Consider the following 20,009-nt stretch of genomic DNA (forward strand, 5'->3'; position numbering starts at 1 on the left):
CTGCGTGTTGCGGTGCGTATGCAGTACAGGAGCAACATGCGCTATAGTACTTTCACATATGATGCGTTTGCAGTGCGTAACTGATCCGCGGCTGTACCACAAACACATACACAGTATTTGTATTTCAAATCCAGAAGTTTTCAGCAACTTTTATTTAAAAAAAGTTTTGTCACCGGTGCAATTTTCTTTGTAGCCTACACATAGGCTATACACTCTTTAATAGACGTATTCAAGTTTAAACAATTTAAACAACGTATTAATCAATGTATTACTTCTATATTAAGTTGTTCAAGCAAGTGGTGACATATTTAACATCTAGGCTATTAAAATTGCAAACATTTTAAATTAAAACTTTTAAATTTTAATACAATAAATCTTGCATGCCACAAATAACTTGTTTTTCAACCTCCACGAATCAGACGAGTGTTGTTCATTATTTCGCCTTGTTAAAGTAAACTGTAGGCCTAGTTTTCATTGCTTTACCCCGGTCTTAAAGTAAAAAGATGACTGTGAAAAAAAGCAGTATTTAATTAAATACATTTATGATGGTATTACTACATTTTATTTAATTAAATGCATTTATGGTGAAATTACTAAATTTTTAGCTCAATCTGTGACCTCTTTTGACCACGAAACATGCGCTGTCACTTTAATTCAGCATTTGTGGCACAGCAGAAATAGACTCGGTGCGGAAACGATTGCTGCACTGCTGTATACGCACCGCAACTGGAACGGATAAACGGACCGCAGTGTGAAAGCTCTAACCTGTTAACATGGGTACGGAAGAAAAAAAAACGCACCGCATACGCACTGAAAACAGAGTATGTGTGAAACGGGCGTTCATTTATGAGACCAGCTCCAGTTCACGCGCTGGCGCCTCCGTGTCCTGATTATCTAATGTCTGCTATATTTACTTATTAAATCCAGGCAATTGGTTGATGAAACATTGATTAAAATTAAGATACAATTAATACAAAACGAAATTCCCTTTAAAGAAAGGCTTTCTGTTTGAGGTCTCTGTGAAGGTCTCTGCTTTCAGAGCGCTCACGTCCGTAACGGAGAACTGTCACGACCGTAACATTGTTTTTTTTCCTCATAAATGGAAATACGAAAAATAAAATAAAATAAATATTTTATGTTCTGTGGGGAGACAACCCTTCTTCATCCGGTGAGTAGTATTACTTTTGGTTTGCGCAGTGTAATTCACAGAATTACAATATATATATATTGCCACCTAAAAGTTAAAGATTTTTTGTGTCACGCATGTTTTCCCTCATATTAAATATAAATGACCGATATTTTTCTAATGTCTGGACTCCTTAACTAAGGGAGTATAAACAGACGTTTCACTATTGGTATTAATGCATTTTCTGAGAATTTATATTTCAAGTTTTGACTGCACATATTTGAAAAAAAAACGTAGGCCTACTTTAAGATGCTTCTTCAGATTGGAGGTGGAGTCTTTGGACGACACTGAAAGGAGGTTGGTTGCTGGCAAGCAGAGGTTGCAATGCGCAGTTATATTTCGTTCTCCCTTCTCTTTCTTTAATGTGAAATGCTGTTTTAATTTCCAAGATAGAAACGCATTCTTGCCCTGGCTCTGTTGTTTCGGCTCCATCTCTACCTCTAGCTCCCGCTGCTCCTCTTCCGACTCCATTGTGACTGCGCATTTTTTCGTTTTCATATTGGGGCTTCTGGGAAATGCATGTGTTGTGGAGTGAAGGTTGCACAATGTATTTTATATAGATGTATGCATGATCACACTTAATTGCTGTGTTTTCTTTTGTGTGAGTTGCTGTGTTTCTTTTGTGTTGATTGCTGTGTTTTTTGCAGGCAGTATTCCCATAGCCTCACCTCTATTTTTCTTCTTCTTCTTCTTTCCAATTTTACGGCGGTTGGCATCCAGCTTTTTGGTGCATTACCGCCCCCCTCTGCTCCGGAATATGGATCAGATAATAGATTTATAATACAGCTTTGTCCATTCTCTTTCCTACACTTACATAACACTCATTCCCCTCAAATAAACACTCACACACAAAACAAACTTTAATTATCCAATTAAATCCTATTGAAAACTCCCGCCTCCCTTAAAAAAGACGTCAATATTCTACTCTGTGTCCCATTTACTGCGCTTAATAACCCTTTTAATGTAATCTCCTGCACCCCAGTCTGCCTCAACTTATTCTTCATTACCTGCCTCTGCATTTCATATCTCTTACAACTCATAATTATATGCTCCACTGACTCCTCTTCTCGACATCCCTCACACAACCCTGTCTGGTGCTTCCCTATCATCTTTAGTGTTTTATTCAGCGGACAGTGTCCCAACCTTAACCTCGTCATCACAGCCTCTTCTCTCCTATTCCCACTTCCCACCCTATCCTCTTTAACATTTCTCTGAATTTGGTATAAATGCCTCCCTTTCTCCTCTCTATCCCACTTCTCTTGCCATCTTTTATTTATTTTCTCCCAAATTATGCTTTTAACCTCTGCTTTACTAACATTAACCTGTACTTCTACATTCTCTTTTGTTAGCGCCCTTTTAGCCAGCCTATCTGCCATCTCATTACCTGTAATGCCAACATGTGCTGGCACCCACATAAATTTAACCTGACATCCCATATGACTTAATTTTGTGTTTAATTGAAGTACTTCATACAGGATATCTTGCCGAGCTTTTGAATGGAATGACCTTAAACTTGCCAAGACTGATAAAGAATCAGAGCATATTAAAACCTTTTCCTGTCTTACCTTTTCCACCCATTGTAAAGCAATTAAAATTGCCATCATCTCTACTGTATATACCCCTAAATTATTAGATGTTTTTTTTTACTAATTTTTACTTCTTTCCCTGGAATTGCCACCCCAAACCCTGTTTCTTCTGTCTCTGTTTTTTTAGCACCATCTGTATAAAGCTGCATAAATTCACTATAGTTTTTACCTACTCTATTGTTAAATATACTTTTCAGATTAACTTCTTCCATTTCTTTCCTTTTCTCCTCATGCACATACCAGTCTACCTCAGGCCATGTCATCTTCCAAGGGGCAATCTCTGGAAAAACTACCGTAGGGCTTATTCTAAGATTAAATACTTCTAACTCTTTTGCTACATTATTTCCAATTCGACCAAAGTTTTCACCTCTATTTTTGATGATTCAATGAACTAATAAGTGATGGATTTTGGGGTGGAGCGGTGAATATGTTTCCCTATAAAAACGTAACAAGTGTGACTGAGACTGGTGGTGGCAGCATCGTGCATCCGTTACTCAAGTCAACACAGCGAGAGCGAGAGAAACCACGTTGTGCCTGCATCAGAGAGTGAGTGTTTCACTTGCATTGAGACGGCTTATGGCTATTCGAGATTGCAGCACATTGTGGACGAGTAATCACAAAGTCGGCGATTCGCGGAGCACTGTCGGAGTAGCAGCGTGTGATACGGGTTGATGACCGGATGCGAGAGACTACCGCAAGTGCTGAGGAGATGAGTGAATGACTGACGTGGTTCTTCTGCCGTGAATACTTTGGACTGGATAGCAGGCTTGCTGTCCAGTCATGCTGTGAGTACGTTCTGACTTCTACTTTGCGGTGTGCCTATCAAATCCAGATTATTGCCTCGTAACGGACGAGAACGAACCTGCTTTGCATAATTTTACTTGAGTGACTTTTGAATCGGCCGATATTTTAAGGAAGTTCTAGTTTTATCTAATAAACTCATAAATTGTGTAGACATGAAGTGATGTGAGTTGGACGTTGTATGCTGGCAGTTCCTTTCTTTTCTGTGTTCCAGCACTGGGCTGATACTGGCCTGACTGAGCGTAAATGGACGTCAGCTGTAATACAGATGCCTAGCAAAGACTGAGTTGAACTTTGATGGTCCCCTGAGCTGGAGATCTGGACTTGGACTTGCTTCCCTCTTTTTATTTATTTGATTCATCTTTCTTGCAAACAATTTTATTGTAATAAAATAGTTTTTCTACTGCTATTTCTGGGTGTTGTTTTCCACTGTTCCCTTCTCCGTTAAAGAACCTGTTTTTAATATTAAGTTCCTGGGGTCTCAGTTTCAACTCTAGGTGGCGTAATCGGCTACAAAGTTTAAATGTATATCTTATTAGAGTTATTTGGCCACTGACACATGGAGTTGCTTTAATTTATTTAGAGAGTGAATAAACTCATGAAACAGAAGTATCGTCATGTAATCCATTGATTTCAACAATGTAACTGTATTCTAAATACCAACTATTTAAATTGTAACTGTAACGGAATACAGTTACTCATAATTTGTATTCTGAATACGTAACGCCGGTACATGTATTCCGTTACTCCCCAACACTGTGTATGCACCATATCAGCACTTCTGATACCCCTTCCTGTGACAGTGTACAGTAAGTTACATGTATTATTCTCTACATAGGATTGAGGGTCGGGAACGACGAGGAGGAAGGGGGCCCATTTTCACGCAAGAACGAGAGAGAGAGAGATAATAAACATGGTTTTGGCCAATAATACTATCAGGCTCAGAGAACTACATGCAAACATTATCGGTGACCATGCCATTTTCAATAATGTCCATCAGGTCTCTCAGTCAACACTGGCACGCATCCTGAAAAGACATCAGGTTCAATTGAAAACTTTATCGAGTGCCTTTTGAGCGGAATTCAGAGAGGGTCAAACGGCTGCGGCATGAGTATGTGGAGGTTTCTATTGTTCACTTTAGCACTGTGATGTTGCATACTGCACACATAACTTTTTTATATTGACTGTATACTAGACCTATCCTGAACTACACAATCTTGTCTTTCACTGTATTTCAGAGAGTTTTGCAGATTGATGCTGAGGAAATCCTGCATGAATTCATATATATTGATGAGGCAGGGTTCAACCTCACAAAAGCAAGGAGAGGCAGAAATATCATTGGCCACAGGGCTATAATCAATGTCCCAGGGCAACGTGGTAACATCACCCTTTTGTCACAGTGTCTGGTTGTGTTTCCCCGGGTATCCACTAGATGTCCTCCTTCCCCCACGGTGTCATTCACAGGAACTACCTTTCCCACAATTCCAGTCTGTGTTATTGCACCCAGGTGTTTGTAATCTGTTTACCCAGCTGTCTCTCGTTGTCATCTCGTCTGTTCATGTATTTAAAGCCCTGTTTGTCCCATGTTCTGGGTGTGAAAGATGGTGTATGCTATGGAATGCTGGGACACATGCCAGATAGTGCACTGGACATGGTGTTGGGTTTGTTTAATAAAGTTTGGGATATTGGCCAACTTCCGTTAGATTGGAAACAAGCAATAATAGTGCCCATTCTAAAACCTGGAAAAGATCAGTCAGATCCTTCTAGCTACAGACCAATTGCATTAACGTCACACTTATGCAAAATTATGGAAAAAATGGTCACAGAACGTTTAACGTATTATTTAGAGAGTAAAGCTCTTCTGTACCCATATCAAAGTGGGTTTCGTAGGGGTCGGAGTACAATGGACTCAGTATTGTGCTTAGAATCAGACATCAGGAAAGCACAGACTAACAAAGAAATATTGATAGCTGTGTTTTTTGATGTTGAAAAAGCATATGATATGCTCTGGAAGGAAGGAGCACTTATTGGGTATTGGAGGTAGAACATATAATTGGGTTATGAACTTTTTGTTTGACAGGGAAATCCAAGTAAGAGTTGGCTCAGAATACTCCAGTGTATATAAGGTGGAGAATGGCACTCCGCAAGGTAGTGTGTGTAGCCCACTGCTATTCAACATAATGATAAATGATATCTTCTCTCAGCTTGAACAAAGCGTAGGGAAATCCTTGTACGCAGATGATGGGGCTCTGTGGGTAAGAGGCCGTAATGTATTGCATGTCAGTAAGAAAATGCAAGCTGCAATAGTTGATGTGGAAAAATGGGCAAACAAATGGGGATTCAAATTGTCTGTAGAAAAAATAAAGGTGATTTGCTTTTCAAGGAGGCATAAAGTCACGCCGATTTCCATGAAGTTGTATGAACAACCACTTGAGCTAGTTAAGACAGTTAGATTTCTTGGAGTTTGGGTTGATGAGAAGCTCACATGGAATACTCATTTAGACAAAGTCAAAAATAAATGTAAAAAGGTCATAAATATACTTCGCTGTTTGTCAGGACAAGAGTGGGGAGCAAGTAGAGTAGCCCTACAAAATATATACTGGGCATTAATGAGGTCGGTTTTTGACTATGGATGTATTGCGTACATGTCAGCAGCAGAATCAAATCTTAAGAAGTTGGATGTAATACAAGCTCAGGCTTTGAGAATTTGTAGTGGATCTTTTAAAACTTCTCCTGTATCAGCAATGCAGGTTGAAATGGGAGAAATGCCGTTAGGAATCAGGCGAGTAAAATTAATGATGGCATATTGGGTAAATATCCAGGGGCATTGTGAGTCTCATCCTGCCAAGAGTCTTTTAATAGATTGCTGGGAACACAATAAGACAAATTTCATAAGTTTTGGGTGGATTGGTGATGCAAAGGCAGAAGTCATAGGATTAAGACAATTAGATTACAGCTCTACATTGATACAGTCTTCAATTCCTCCCTGGTTATTCTCAACACCACGTGTAGACCTAGACATACAGCAGGAATTGAAGGATATGTCAAAGAAACTTACTGAAAGCAGAATAGTACAGAATTATTTTGATTTGCATTTTGCAAATTCCATGTTTATATTCACAGATGGTTCCAAAGATCCTGATACAGGGCGTGCAGGTGCAGCAGTTTACATCCCAGCAAGTGAGTCATATATTAAGAAAAGAATATCGGATCATGTGTCAGTATATACCACAGAATTGATTGCAATATTATTGGCCCTGCAGTGGATAGAAGAGAGGGAAACAAATAATACTGTTATTGCATCTGATAGTTTGTCTGCACTTATGAGTATTAAATCTGGTAAATCATTATTTAGATCCAATATCATCAATGACATATTCCTTATGTTATACAGGATGGAGCTAAAGGGTCTATCCACATGCTTTCTTTGGGTTCCTGCTCATGTCGGTGTGGAGGGGAATGAGAAGGTGGATATGCTGGCCAAAGGATCACTCAAAACTAAACATGTAGACTTAAAAAACCCATTAAATAAAGAAGAAGCCAAATCAATTATCAGGAAGTATGCACAGTCTGTTTGGCAGGGGTATTGGGATAACAGTGAAACTGGAAGGCATTTATATAATGTACAGAGACAGGTTGGTGCTGGGAGGATGGTGGGCTGGAAACGGAGGGAAGAAAGTTTAATAACTCGTTTGAGAATAGGTCATACAGGTCTAAACCTTTCATTGTATAAAATAGGTAAGCACCCAACTGGGAAATGTACATATTGTAATCAACCAGAAACAGTGGAACATGTTCTTCTTCAGTGTAGGAAATACAATATTAATAGGGAGCACCTCTTTCAGTCACTACGGAAGGCAAAACATCATGACGTCTCATTGTCAGGTCTCTTGGGGAAAACAGCAGGTCAGATATACTGTTATATAATTAGGTTTCTTAAAGAAACTGAATTAATTAAAAGAATCTGAGTCTAATAAGGAATTTTTTTTTTTTTTTTTTTTTTTTTTTTTTTTCTGCTTAATCTCTCGTTCCACACTCCAGTCCAGTTGGTGGCGGTAATGCACCGTTAAATGGTTTGCCAACCGCCATTAAACACAACAACAAGAAGAAGAAGATGTTCTGGGTGTATCGTTGTAAATGTCACACCGCGTCTGTTTCCTGTGTTCCCTACCTGAGCCTGTTTATTGTTTTTGTACTGCCTGACTGAATATTGAACCCTGCCTGTTTTTGACCACGACTTTGGATTACCCTTTAATAAACCTCACTCTACTGCATTTTGGATCCATCTCGCTCTCTTCCTTGTGCGGAACCGTGACAGAACGATACACCATGTATGGATCCAGCAGTACGGGGTTTCGTATCCTTCCCCCTACCACTGAGAAGGAGAGGAGGGGAAGACTCCAAGATTTAATGGCCCTATGCCAGCAGGGTCAGACAGTGAGTTGTTTGTCTCAAACCTTTTGGACTTTATCGAGAGGCATGAACTATAATGATGCAACCCTGAAGGACCTTTTTAATCACTGCCTGGATGACCCGTTGCCGCAATGGGAGATGAAGGGGCTGGAGATCCTTGACTTTTGGGGGTTTACTACGTATCTACACCATCGTAGCCAATGGGATACACCAGCCTCGCCTGCGCCTCCAAGCAAGATGGCTGTCATGTCCTTCCCAGGGAATGCATCGCCGCTGCCCAGCCCAGAGAATGCATCGCCGCTGCCCAGCCCAGAGAATGCATCGCCGCTGCCCAGCCCAGAGAATGCATCGCCGCTGCCTAGCCCAGAGCTCCATCCGCCATTAATTCCGTCCAGACCTGAACCTGCACCTCACCATCGAAAACGGCGGAGGAGGAGGAAGACCTCCGGCCTCCCCAATGACCCGGAGACAGCTCCCGAGCAGCCCGCCGTCGTCCCGGAGGCCGTCCCCGAGCAGCCCGCCGTCGTCCCGGAGGCCGTCCCCGAGCAGCCCGCCGTCGTCCCGGAGGCCGTCCCCGAGCAGCCCGCCGTCGTCCCGGAGGCCGTCCCCGAGCAGCCCGCCGTCGTCCCGGAGGCCGTCCCCGAGCTGCTAGCCCTGCTGGCCCCGCCCACGCTGCTAGCCCTGCCGGTCCCGCCTAAGTTCTTCGTCCAGCCTAGTATCTGCCCAGCTGATCCAAAGCCGGAGCTGGTCACCTGCCCAGCTGATCCGGAGCCAGTGACCTGCCCAGCGGATCCTGAGCCGGAGCCAGTGACCTGCCCAGCTGATCCTGAGCCGGAGCCAGTCGCCTGCCCAGCTGACCCAGAGCCGGAGCGAGTTCCAGAGCCTCCACCCTGGCCGCCCGATGGACTGCCTGATTCGCCTGATGGACTGTTCACTTCGCCCCGGCCGCCTGATGGAGGGTTTGCTTCGCCCCGGCCGCCGGATGGACTGGGTGCTTCCCCCTGGTCGCCGTTCGATTCGCCCCGGCCGCCCGATGGACTGTTTGCTTCGCCCCGGCCGCCCGATGGACTGTTTGCTTCGCCCCGGCCGCCCGATGGACTGTTTGCTTCGCCCTGTTCCCCCAATGTACTGTCTGTGTCACCCTGGCCCCCTTTGAGTCTGTTACCCCCTGTTTCTGTTTCCCTTCATGGACCTGGCCCCCCGTCCCTCCCCCTGATCCTCCACCGTGCCACCTCCCTCCTGAACTCTTGTTTTGTTCCGTGTTCTGTCTTGGAGTGTCTGGGAGCCACTCCGTAGAGGGGGGGGTTATGTCACAGTGTCTGGTTGTTTCCCCGGGTATCCACTAGATGTCCTCCTTCCCCCACGGTGTCATTCACAGGAACTACCTTTCCCACAATTCCAGTCTGTGTTATTGCAGCCAGGTGTTTGTAATCTGTTTACCCAGCTGTCTCTCGTTGTCATCTCGTCTGTTCATGTATTTAAAGCCCTGTTTGTCCCATGTTCTGGGTGTATCGTTGTAAATGTCACACCACGTCTGTTTCCTGTGTTCCCTACCTGAGCCTGTTTATTGTTTTTGTACTGCCTGACTGAATATTGAACCCTGCCTGTTTCTGACCACGACTTTGGATTACCCTTTAATAAACCTCACTCTACTGCATTTTGGATCCATCTCGCTCTCTTCCTTGTGCGGAACCGTGACACCTTTGCACTGTCATTTCACAGCATGGGGTTCTCCTCCGTCAGGCCAAAATGGGCCACTTACAACACACCTCACATTCTCGCATTTTTGGACTGATTGCACCACATTGTCACAGCACAGGTAATGAAATGCACCAGATACAATACACTGTCATCTGGGACAATGTGTCATTCCACCGCTCTGCTTTGGTCCAGAACTGGTTGCAACACCATCTACAGTTGACAGTACTATACCTTCCACCATACTCTCCGTTTCTAAACCCTATCGAAGAGTTTTTCTCTGCATGGCGGTGGAAGGTTTACGATCTCCAGCCCCAGGCTCAGGTACCCCTCATTCAGGCCATGGAGAACGCCTGTGACCAAGTCGACGCCGCAGCTGTGCAAGGATGGATTCGACATTCAAGACGGTTCTTCCCACGTTGTCTTGCTAATGAGGCTATTGCTTGTGATGTTGATGAAATTCTCTGGCCAGATCCAGCTAGGCGAAGAGATAATGTATAGTATGTTTACTGTAGTATTTTCTGAACAATATTGTCCGTTTTTTTCAGATTCTTTTTTGTTTGTTGTTATTTACTGTAATTGTAACCTGTACTGGATACATTTTACGTTTGTCTGTTTTCTGAGCTAACAGTGTTATGCACACTACTGTAGTAGCATGAAAACTAGGACATGTTTTGTTGTGATTCTCCATGTTGACTGATTTGGGTATATGGAGAGAAATAAATTATATTTTCCTCAGTCTGCAGCATTGGTCTTGAGTAGTGTTTGGTGAACTCTTGTTTAGTTGCACTTTCTCTGTGTACTTCATTTACAATACTCTAATCACTGAGAATTAGACTTGCTAAAAGTGTTTTAGGTTAGCAACAGCAGTGTTACTGGCTCAAAAAGATTGTCATATGAAATGTGTGTGTTTTGTATGGTAACAAAATTGTTTGTATGAAGTCGTGTATAGTTTTGACAAAAGTGTTTGCAAATTATCCAAAGTGTTGTGCTACTTTGGTGTAGGGTTGTGCTAATTGTGTGTAGTGTTTTGACAAACTGGGCCCTGTTTTCAAAATTGTGCTTAAACAATTGAAAAAAACTGTAATCAATTAAATTGTGTCATGTAGCTTGATGCTACTTGTGCTAATGCTCCTGCTGCAGGAGCTATTCTGTTCCATACAATAATTATGACCGCCGCTAGCGTAGCTAGCGAAAGCGGTCATATAGGGATTGTCAAAGTTTTTTTTTTTTTTTTTTTTTGTCATCTACTGAATTTTTTCGTCAACGATACCAGGGACACCGAAACACCGGGGAACATGAAATTTGGTGGGCATGTAGCCCCACTAGACTTTGGTTCAAAGTTTGTTTTTATTGTTTTTTAACAACATAAATCACATTTACACCCCACCCCTTAGATCAGCGTCCATACTGTCCATTAAATCCAACAGAGTATACATACAAACATGCTCACATACATTAACCTCCAACCAAATACAACAAATACATACTTACATAAAGAATAATAATAAAATAATAATAATAATAATAATAATAATAATAATAATAAATAAATTAAATTAAATAATAATATATTATAAAAAAAAAAATATATATATAAAAAATAAAATAAAAAATAAATAAAAAAAATAGTGTCCATAGTAGAGGCATTAATTAAACAGACTTATCAACATATTCAATAAAAGAGCGCCACAGCTTAAAAAATTGTTTTTCCGATCCTCTTAGCGAATACCTAATTTTTTCAAGGCTGAGACAAGACATCATATCTTTGATCCATTGAGTGTGAGTGGGTGGCAAGGGGTCTTTCCACTTTAATAATATTGCTCTACGTGCGATCAGGGAAGAGAAAGCAAGGACCTTACACATTGATGCTGACAACCATATCTCCTCTGGAGCGACTCCAAATAATGCCACCAGAGGTTCTGGCTCTAATCTGTGCGGAAGGACCGCAGAAAGGGTGAGAAATACGGATCGCCAGTAATGCTCTAATTTGGGGCATGTCCAGAACATGTGAATTAACGTTCCCTCAGCACATTGACATCTATTGCACATAGGATTAGTACCAGGAAACATTTGAGCTAGTTTAACTTTGGATATATGAGCTCTGTGTACTGTAGCCCCACTAGACTTTTACGGAAAAATTTCGTTTGGTCCCCGGGGGCCACTCCCCCCCCGCGCTGGGCCCCCCCAAACCCAAAAAATGCAGTTTTTCCTAAATAACTACCTGAACCGTGGCACCGAGGATGAAGACATTTTTATGGTATGTTGGTCTTAAGGGCCCACATCAACCTAGCCCATAATCGATTGTCAAAGTTTTTTTTTTTTTTTTTTTTTCGTCATCTGAATTTTTCGTCAACGATACCAGGGACACCGAAACACCGGGGAACATGAAATTTGGTGGGCATGTAGCCCCACTAGACTTTTACGGAAAAATTTCGTTTGGTCCCCGGGGGGCCCCTCCCCCCCCCGCGCTGGGCCCCCCCAAACCCAAAAAATGCAGTTTTTCCTAAATAACTACCTGAACCGTGGCACCGAGGATGAAGAAATTTTGATGGTATGTTGCTCTTAAGGGCCCACATCAACCTAGCCCATAATCACTCATTTGTGATTTGCGCCCATCCCATAAAAAATGAAAATGCAATATTATTCTGCTTTAATCGCCCCTATCTTCAGTTGAGATGTTCAGAACTGCACCATATTTCATGTGTATGATTAACTTGACATCCTCTGGGGGTATACTAAGTTTCGTAGAATTTCATCCATGGGGGGGTATAAAATAAATTCATTTATGTGCACATTTAGTGACTGTACACTCATCGGCCTGTAGATGGTGGTGTTGAGCGAAGGGTTGCTGGTTTAGGATGATACTGTCACTAAGGTTGCCAACTGTCCCGAATTAGGCGGGACGTCCTGCATTTTGGGCCTAATTTATTTGTCCCTTGCGTGACCTCCCGTGTCCCGTTTTTTGACAAGCTGATAAACCACTGACTGATACAACAGCAACAGCAGCAGTGCTGACCACGACACTTGAGAATGATCACCGACACCTGTCATCATCCAATCACAGCTTTTTTTAATCACTGTTTTGAGACAAATCATTGTTTGATTTGCGAACATCCTCTGCCGTCTGGTCGCTTCCGCTTCAAGCCGGACTCGTCTCGCGCTAACGGTAATTTCCTTTCACTGTCCACATTTTGATTTCGGCTAATCAATTTTGGCGAATGCAAACAACGTGATTATTGTTCATGAGTCTAACATCCAGCCACGCAAGAAAACATGTAATCTACCTGAGGGAATAATATGCTCAAAAAACATTTCTGATTATTATTAATGTTTTAAAGCTTTTAGAAAGTACATAGAAAGCTTTTGTAACATTATCTTAACTGTCACTTTTGATTAATGTAATGCATCCTTGCTGAATAAAAGACAGACAGACATGCACATACTACTACTTTTTTTAGGTATATACATAAACACGCAATACAGCCAAATTGCTCCACGTCATTTCTTTTTGTGGAAAGCCAGTGCAGGCCTGAGCGGCGGTCATATTTTGTACCGCCATGCGGTACATCTAGTTTTTTTTAAAGAATTCGCATAAGATTCCAAGAATTATTTATCCATTTTTCTAACAAGACTTAAGATAATAGGTGGATTATAATGAGAAGACCACAAGCACCAGTTTTGGAAATATTGTTTTGAATTTATCACACCAGTGTGTAAGACTATGTTGTAGTGTGTGTGTTTGTGAGGGCTTGTGAGAGGCAAAGTTTGTTTTTTTCAGCAAGAGTGAATGGTTTTGAGTGTAGAGCTTCATTTTTACCTGAAAAAAGGATTTTTGGGGAATTGGGTGAGACATTATGGATTTGTGTTTACTGTTTTGAGAATACGAGGCATAGTTTCAAGAAATGTGCTTAAGCAATCGAGAAAAACGTTGTGGTTGCGTATGCAACCCACCATTCCCTGAAGGAGGGAACGGAGGATGTAGTTGACGTCGACTGAATGGGGATCACGCTTAGGGAGCCTGTCTTCTTCGTACTACTATTTAATAAAGCCAATTCAACATTGGCGTGCGTGATTACACGCTCCCCCAGCAGCACGGGTATAAACATGGAAGTGGACGCACGCACCAGTTGCTTTTTCGCTGAGGAACGTGCTTCCCATGCTATTGCATCATGATGTGCGTCAAAGAAAAAAATAGAGGCAACATCATTTTGAGGGTGGAGGACACAGCCCTCACTCCAACCCATCTTGCAGGAAAGAGAGCACTGAAATGAATCACTCAACAAATAGGTTCCACTTCTATTTGGCATAAGCAACACTTCCTCTTAGGGGTGCTCTCGCATAAGTGATGTTGACTACCACATAATCCTGCGGTAGCCACCTGAACCTCCGTGTCCATTTTTAGGACTGGCCTGGAATCTCTCCAGGGGTCTGAACGTGGGTGCCATCATGCCCCATGAGAATGTATTCAAGGGAAAGTCAGGAAGGGCTGTCGAGGGGAACTAGGTCTGGTTGGCACAATAAGGGGCAACTATCAAGACCTGCTCCACTCCTGACCTAGCACAGTACGTGCAAGCGACATGCGTGCACAAAACAGGAGCACTGCTCAACACTACAGTAGGTGTGAAGAAAATCACTGAGCTTCAGAAGCATCTCTGCTCAACACTTGAGTGTGATGAAATTCATTGAGCTTCAGGGGCATCTCTTCTCAACACCTGAGTGTGATGAAAATCACTGAACTTGAGCGGGCGCCAAGTGACAATGAATCGCATAGCCACGTTTTTAGAAGGCTCACTGGGAAACGCATTTCTGCGGGGCCCCAGGGCCAGCTGAGAGCCAGTGTCTGTCCAAGGGTTGTCCACTCGGACAGAAATAACACAACCGTCCATGACCTAGTAAGCTCTCCATGCACTTCTGGAAAGAAGGGCACTGGTGAGGCAGGCTGAGAACTAGCACAGCCCGCCCCGTGATGCCAATCATCCAACCGAGACTGAGCGGGACACGGTGGAGAGTTCCACTCGAGCCCGACAGCCTCGGCAGCCCAATTCAACATAGCTGACAGTTCTGGATCCGACTCGGGCAACGTTACGCAGTCGAGTCATCATTTCCAGAGGCCAGATCACCCTCCGATGCTGCAATTGGCGTCCTGTCCTCTAGGGGACTCCCGGGTGAAACGGCCGGACCACCCATTTCTCGATGGACCAGCATGCTCCACAGTGAGGAGCCCACAGGGAATGGTTACCGGGCAAGACATCTAACACCATCCTCCTATCACCCATCCCATGCGGCACCCGAAGGCGGGGCATGCTAATGGGGACTCGCGCTTCGCGGACGAAGGCGAGTCTCGACCTCAACACCGCGACAGTCATATTCCCACAATGGGAACATGAACTGTCCACAAAAGCTGCTTCAGCGTGCTGTAAGCCCAAAAACGTGATGCAACAATTGTGACCGTTTCAGAGAGAGACAGGGAATGAATGCATCCAGAAACGCATGGGCAGAATGACACCTTTTTTTTTTTTTTTTTTACGACGCTAACACACCCGTGATACTCTTTTAGGAAATGTGACTGTCACCAGTGCCGGAGCACACAGGGAATGACCGCAACAACACTGAATCAGCAAACTGAATCAGTGAAGCACTCACTTCTCGCCCTCTAACCAATCGTCAAACACACAAACAAATAGATATTTTATGCTGTTATAACAGCAGTTGAGAGCATAAGAAGCTTGCGATCACCGCTGCACTCACGCTGTAGAAACACCAGCTCTGGGAGGTCTTACCGCAAGAACACAGACACACTCGCTTGTTGTGTAAACAATAGTACTTTTAAGTTCAAAGGCATCCGATCGGCTCTGAAGCAAAAGGCAACTGGTGCGTGCGTCCACTTCCATGTTTATACCTGCGCTGCAGGGCGGAGAGTGTAATCACGCACGGCAATCAATTAGCACGGCTTAATAAAATAGTAGTATGAAGAAGACAGGCTCCCTAAGTGTGAACCCCATTCAGTCGACGTCGACTACATCTGACGTTCTCGATTGAAAGGGACCTGTAATTCAGGTGTTAGTACATGATTATTCATGCCCTGTTATTGTAAAGTGTTACCCATTTTTGTGTAGAGTTTTGCAGAAAACCTTGAGAAAACATTGGAATGTGTGTGAACATCTTTGTTTTGAGAACTGAATTAATAGTTTGGGAAATTGGGCCAACTGAACCAGTTATAGTGTGCTAGTACTAGAGAAAAACTGTAATACTGATGAACCTCTGTCACTAAAATAACACAGAATAAATGTATCAAATCATCATAGAGACAGTTAGAACAGTGTGTGTGTGTGTGTGCGCGTATGTGCGGGTGGTCAGTAACCAACTTACCAACCAATATAAAAAGGTTTTACCTATAAATATACTGTATATTATATTTGTCTCATTTTATTGTCTGATTTGTTTTTATTTTATTTACATGATAATATTAAACATATTTATTGCTGTGTTAAGTTTTTTACTTATTAAGTTTTTTTTACTGTGACACAAAAACAGTCCTTTTCAAAAAAAAAGTTTTAATGACGTAATTTCATGGAAACACTGCCCTGGCATGACATTAGCTGGTGTTGTTCAATTTGAATTTTTCCCGTGTTTAACAGGACAAACAGGTTCAATGTGTATCTGCAAGTGTGTGTGCATTCCATTGTAACAAGAGACAAATGTTTACAAACTTGTGAAATAAACCCACTTTTCACACACAGAGCCACTTTACTTTTTAAGTGGATTTCTAGAACTATTGAGCTACAGAGATACAAACAGTACTTTCTTATTTGTTTTGCTTTGTGATCTACAGTAATGTTGCGCAACCTCAGCTCTGTTTTCTGAAACATAAAATCAAGATTTTTTCTTCAGATATAATTTCATTGTGTTAAATTCAACAATGCCCAAGACATGGTTCGCCCAAAAATGATAATTCTGTCATCATTTACTCACCCTCATGTTACTCCAAACCTCTAGTTGTATACAACACAGAACATACTCAGAAATTGCACTTAAGTTAGTACAGATGTACATGTCACAGTCATGTTTGGTTAAGTTCTATTTTGTCTAGTTCCTGTTGTGCCTGTCTGAGTTCTTGTTAGTTTCTGTGGTTACTCATTAGTTAATCATTCTGTTCCTGTTTAGTTCCCTCATTTACTCTGTGTATGGTTTGAGTAATCAAAACCTGGTGCTATTGCAGTGTGGTTCATTTGAATAAGTGTGAACGCTGCAAACCGAACCCTGGTGCGCACCAAACAAGTGGTCTGAGACCACTGAAAAGATGGGTCTCGGTCCGCTTCGTATTAAATATGAACACAACACGGACCAAATACATGTAAACGAACCAAAAACAGGAAGATGAGACCCTAAAAAGACCCTATACATCATAAAAGCCGACCAATCAGGTTGAGCATATACCGATACCTTTTAGGTATCTTTAGGTTCGGCCAATCTGAACGCTTTATTAAATATAATCTTACACTTTATTTTAAGGTGACAGTTACATTGTACTTACTCACATAAGTACTGAGTAATTTTAATAAACTTCATGTACTTACTATAGAGTTACGGTTAGGGTTTGGTTTAGAGTTAGTTACTTGTAGCTATGCATAATTTACTGTTATTACTACAGTAAGTACATGTAGTAACGTGTAACTACGTCCACCTAAAATAATAAAGGTATCCATAATATATTGTACAAATGCATTTTACGTTTAAGTAAACACTTTTGACTTTTGTGTGTGTGTGTGTGTGTGTGTGTGTGTTTTTAATGCAAAAACTTTGTAAAGAAACCTCCCCGGTGAAAAATATATATATATATGCTAAGTATACTTGCAGCCAGACTAATTATCAGTATACTTCCAGTGTGTTAATGATTAGTTAACTTGAAGTGTGCTATTTTCAAACAAACTAATTTTGTACTAAGTATATTTTTGTTGTAATTAAATTGTAGTAAAGCATAACTTTAAGTGCATTTAGTGTACTTTTGTGTACTAAATTGGACCAACTTCAAGTATACTTAGTATACTTTAAGCATATGCCTGTGTAGGGACTAATTACATACTTGATTAGTGATATTAAAGTGTACTTTATTTGTGTTACAAGTACATTACAAAATCATTACAAATGTCTTTGAAACATACAAGCAATATACAATAACACACACACACACACACACACACACACACATATATATATATATATATATTAAGCGTTTTATTAGGATAGGACAGTAGCTAGACAGGAAGTGAGGTGGGAGACAGGATAGGGAAAGGTTCACGAGCCGGGACTCGAACTCAGGTCTCCCGGAGCACAACGGCACTACATGTTGGCGCACTTTCCCATGAGGCTATTGTGGTGTGATATATTTCAGCAAAAAGTATAAACTCATTAATACCTTTGGCTTATTTCAAATACTACAAATTGTATACTTTGTCTTCAATAACAAATGTACATTAATAGACAAATAAAACTTATAATGTATTTTGAAAGTATACTTTCAATGCATTGTTACAATAATCATTTCCGGCACACAGTTAAAATATACCTAAAATATATTTTTAATAAAGTGCAAATAAATACACTTTTAAAAAATAAACTGAAAAAATAAGCCCGGGGTGGAACGGGCACCGTGTAATGAGGTGAACACTGTTCCACTCCTGAGGGGCTCCTGAGCCTTCTTCGCAAGCAGAACGTTCCGCAGATCGGTCTTGCGCTTGGAAGTCCGAATAGGGCTTTACTTTAAGCTATTGCATCTCTGTAGTTTCACAGTAAACAGTACAATAAGTTAGCTATTGTAACGACTGGACCGATCAAACACACGATCATTCCACTTAATCTTTACAACTCGTCACCCAGGACGACTCTGTGATGTCTGCCCCACTGTGAATTATCACCCTTTTGCTCCACTCACACACTTCAAAGACACTTGGGACATTTGATTGTTCTCAATGAGAGAACAGTACAGATTTGTCAATGAATTCCCTTAAAAAAAGTTCTGTCCACTAATTCATTGACAAATCTGCCTAATAATAATAAAAATATATATTTTTTTACAGACAGCAATAGCAAATAAAATACAGAAGTACAAGAGTAATACAAAAATAATCATGACAGTCTGTATTACAGTATACATAAGCAATATTAAAAATATATACGTTTTTAATAACTTCTTGAAACTGGCTAATGTGGGAGTATCTCTAACAATAAAAGGAAGTGCATTCCATAACCTGGGTGCAGCAACAAAGAAAGATTTCTCCCCCATAGATTCTGTGAGTAGCCACAGGTGTGCCAATAAGTAGAATCTCTGTCTTGGAATAATTCAATTAAAAAAAATTATGGTGAATCCATGTTTTTATTTCCTGCACACACTCCGAGAGAATTTTAGAGGTGACAGTAGGATCAGATTTGGAGCTGATGTTAATTTGAGTATCATCAGCATAAAAGTGATACCCCAAACCATATTTCCTAATTATTTGCCCAAAAGGAAGCATATAAACACTAAACAATATGGGACGCAGGACAGATCCCTGAGGAACACCATGGCGGACTTGTCCAATTTCAGATTTGTTGTTTCCCAACACAACAAACTGGAAACGATCTGTGAGGTAAGATTTGAACAAGTTAAGCACAGTACCAGTGATACCAAGCCAGCTCTCCAGCCTATTTAGCAGGATAGAATGGCACACTGTGTCAAAAGCTGCACTGAGATCTAACAAGACCAAGATGGTGGAGGCTCCAGAGTCAGCTGAGACAAGCAGGTCATTCATAACACGAACCAAGGCTGTCTCTGTACTGTGCCCCTTTCTAAACCCAGACTGAAAAGGTTCGAAAAGCTTATTGGATGACAAGTGTGAGTGGAGTTGTGCCACAACAACACATTCCAAACCCTTAGCAAGAAGGGGCAGATTTGAAATAGGCCTGTAATTTGATAGGTCTGACTTATCATATAATGAATGAACATACATTTCCCCAGTACATGTTGTGTATTATTACTGTCTGTATGTTGTTGTTGTTTTATATTGTATAATATTATGCATGTCTGATGATAGATCTAGTTGTCAATGTAGCACCATCTAGGTGGTGTCTCCTATCAGAATATTCCTCATTTAATAACTCACACTTTGGTGGACATCGCCTTTTTTCCGTATGCATCACATGGCACAAACTCCTATGAAAACATAACCTCATAAAATAGTTTTATTTTCAGAAACACTAAAAGCACCTCATGAACCTTCTTCGATCTACTCAACATTAAAAAGCCACCAGAAACAAAAATCGTATTTTCTTTTGTCCCTTATTAC

The 20,009-nt window shown here is 41.5% G+C and overlaps 1 protein-coding gene across 2 annotated transcripts; it reads left to right on the forward strand.

Annotated features, from left to right (window-relative positions):
* The first annotated feature begins 4,970 nt into the window (after window positions 1–4,970).
* LOC311086207 (uncharacterized protein) lies at window positions 4,971–10,419 on the forward strand. 2 transcript variants are annotated; one of them, XM_084118970.1, is made up of 3 exons: window positions 4,971–6,753; window positions 6,968–7,479; window positions 7,615–10,419. In XM_084118970.1, exon 3 carries the CDS (start codon window positions 7,903–7,905, stop codon window positions 9,280–9,282), a length of 1,380 nt encoding a protein of 459 aa, XP_083975096.1. In that variant the 5' UTR covers window positions 4,971–6,753; window positions 6,968–7,479; window positions 7,615–7,902; the 3' UTR covers window positions 9,283–10,419. The 2 variants fall into 2 exon arrangements, with proteins under 2 accessions (XP_083975096.1, XP_083975095.1); XM_084118969.1 differs by having other exon boundaries at window positions 4,971–7,479.
* Window positions 10,420–20,009: the final 9,590 nt, after the last annotated feature.

This window comes from Abramis brama (genome assembly GCF_963993115.1).
Source record: "Abramis brama genome assembly, chromosome: 1".
NCBI lineage: Eukaryota > Metazoa > Chordata > Actinopteri > Cypriniformes > Leuciscidae > Abramis > Abramis brama.

Bases quoted from the DNA above. Each gene is read 5' to 3' on its own strand.
- LOC311086207 (XM_084118969.1), top strand. From the start codon at position 7,903: ATGTATGGATCCAGCAGTACGGGGTTTCGTATCCTTCCCCCTACCACT.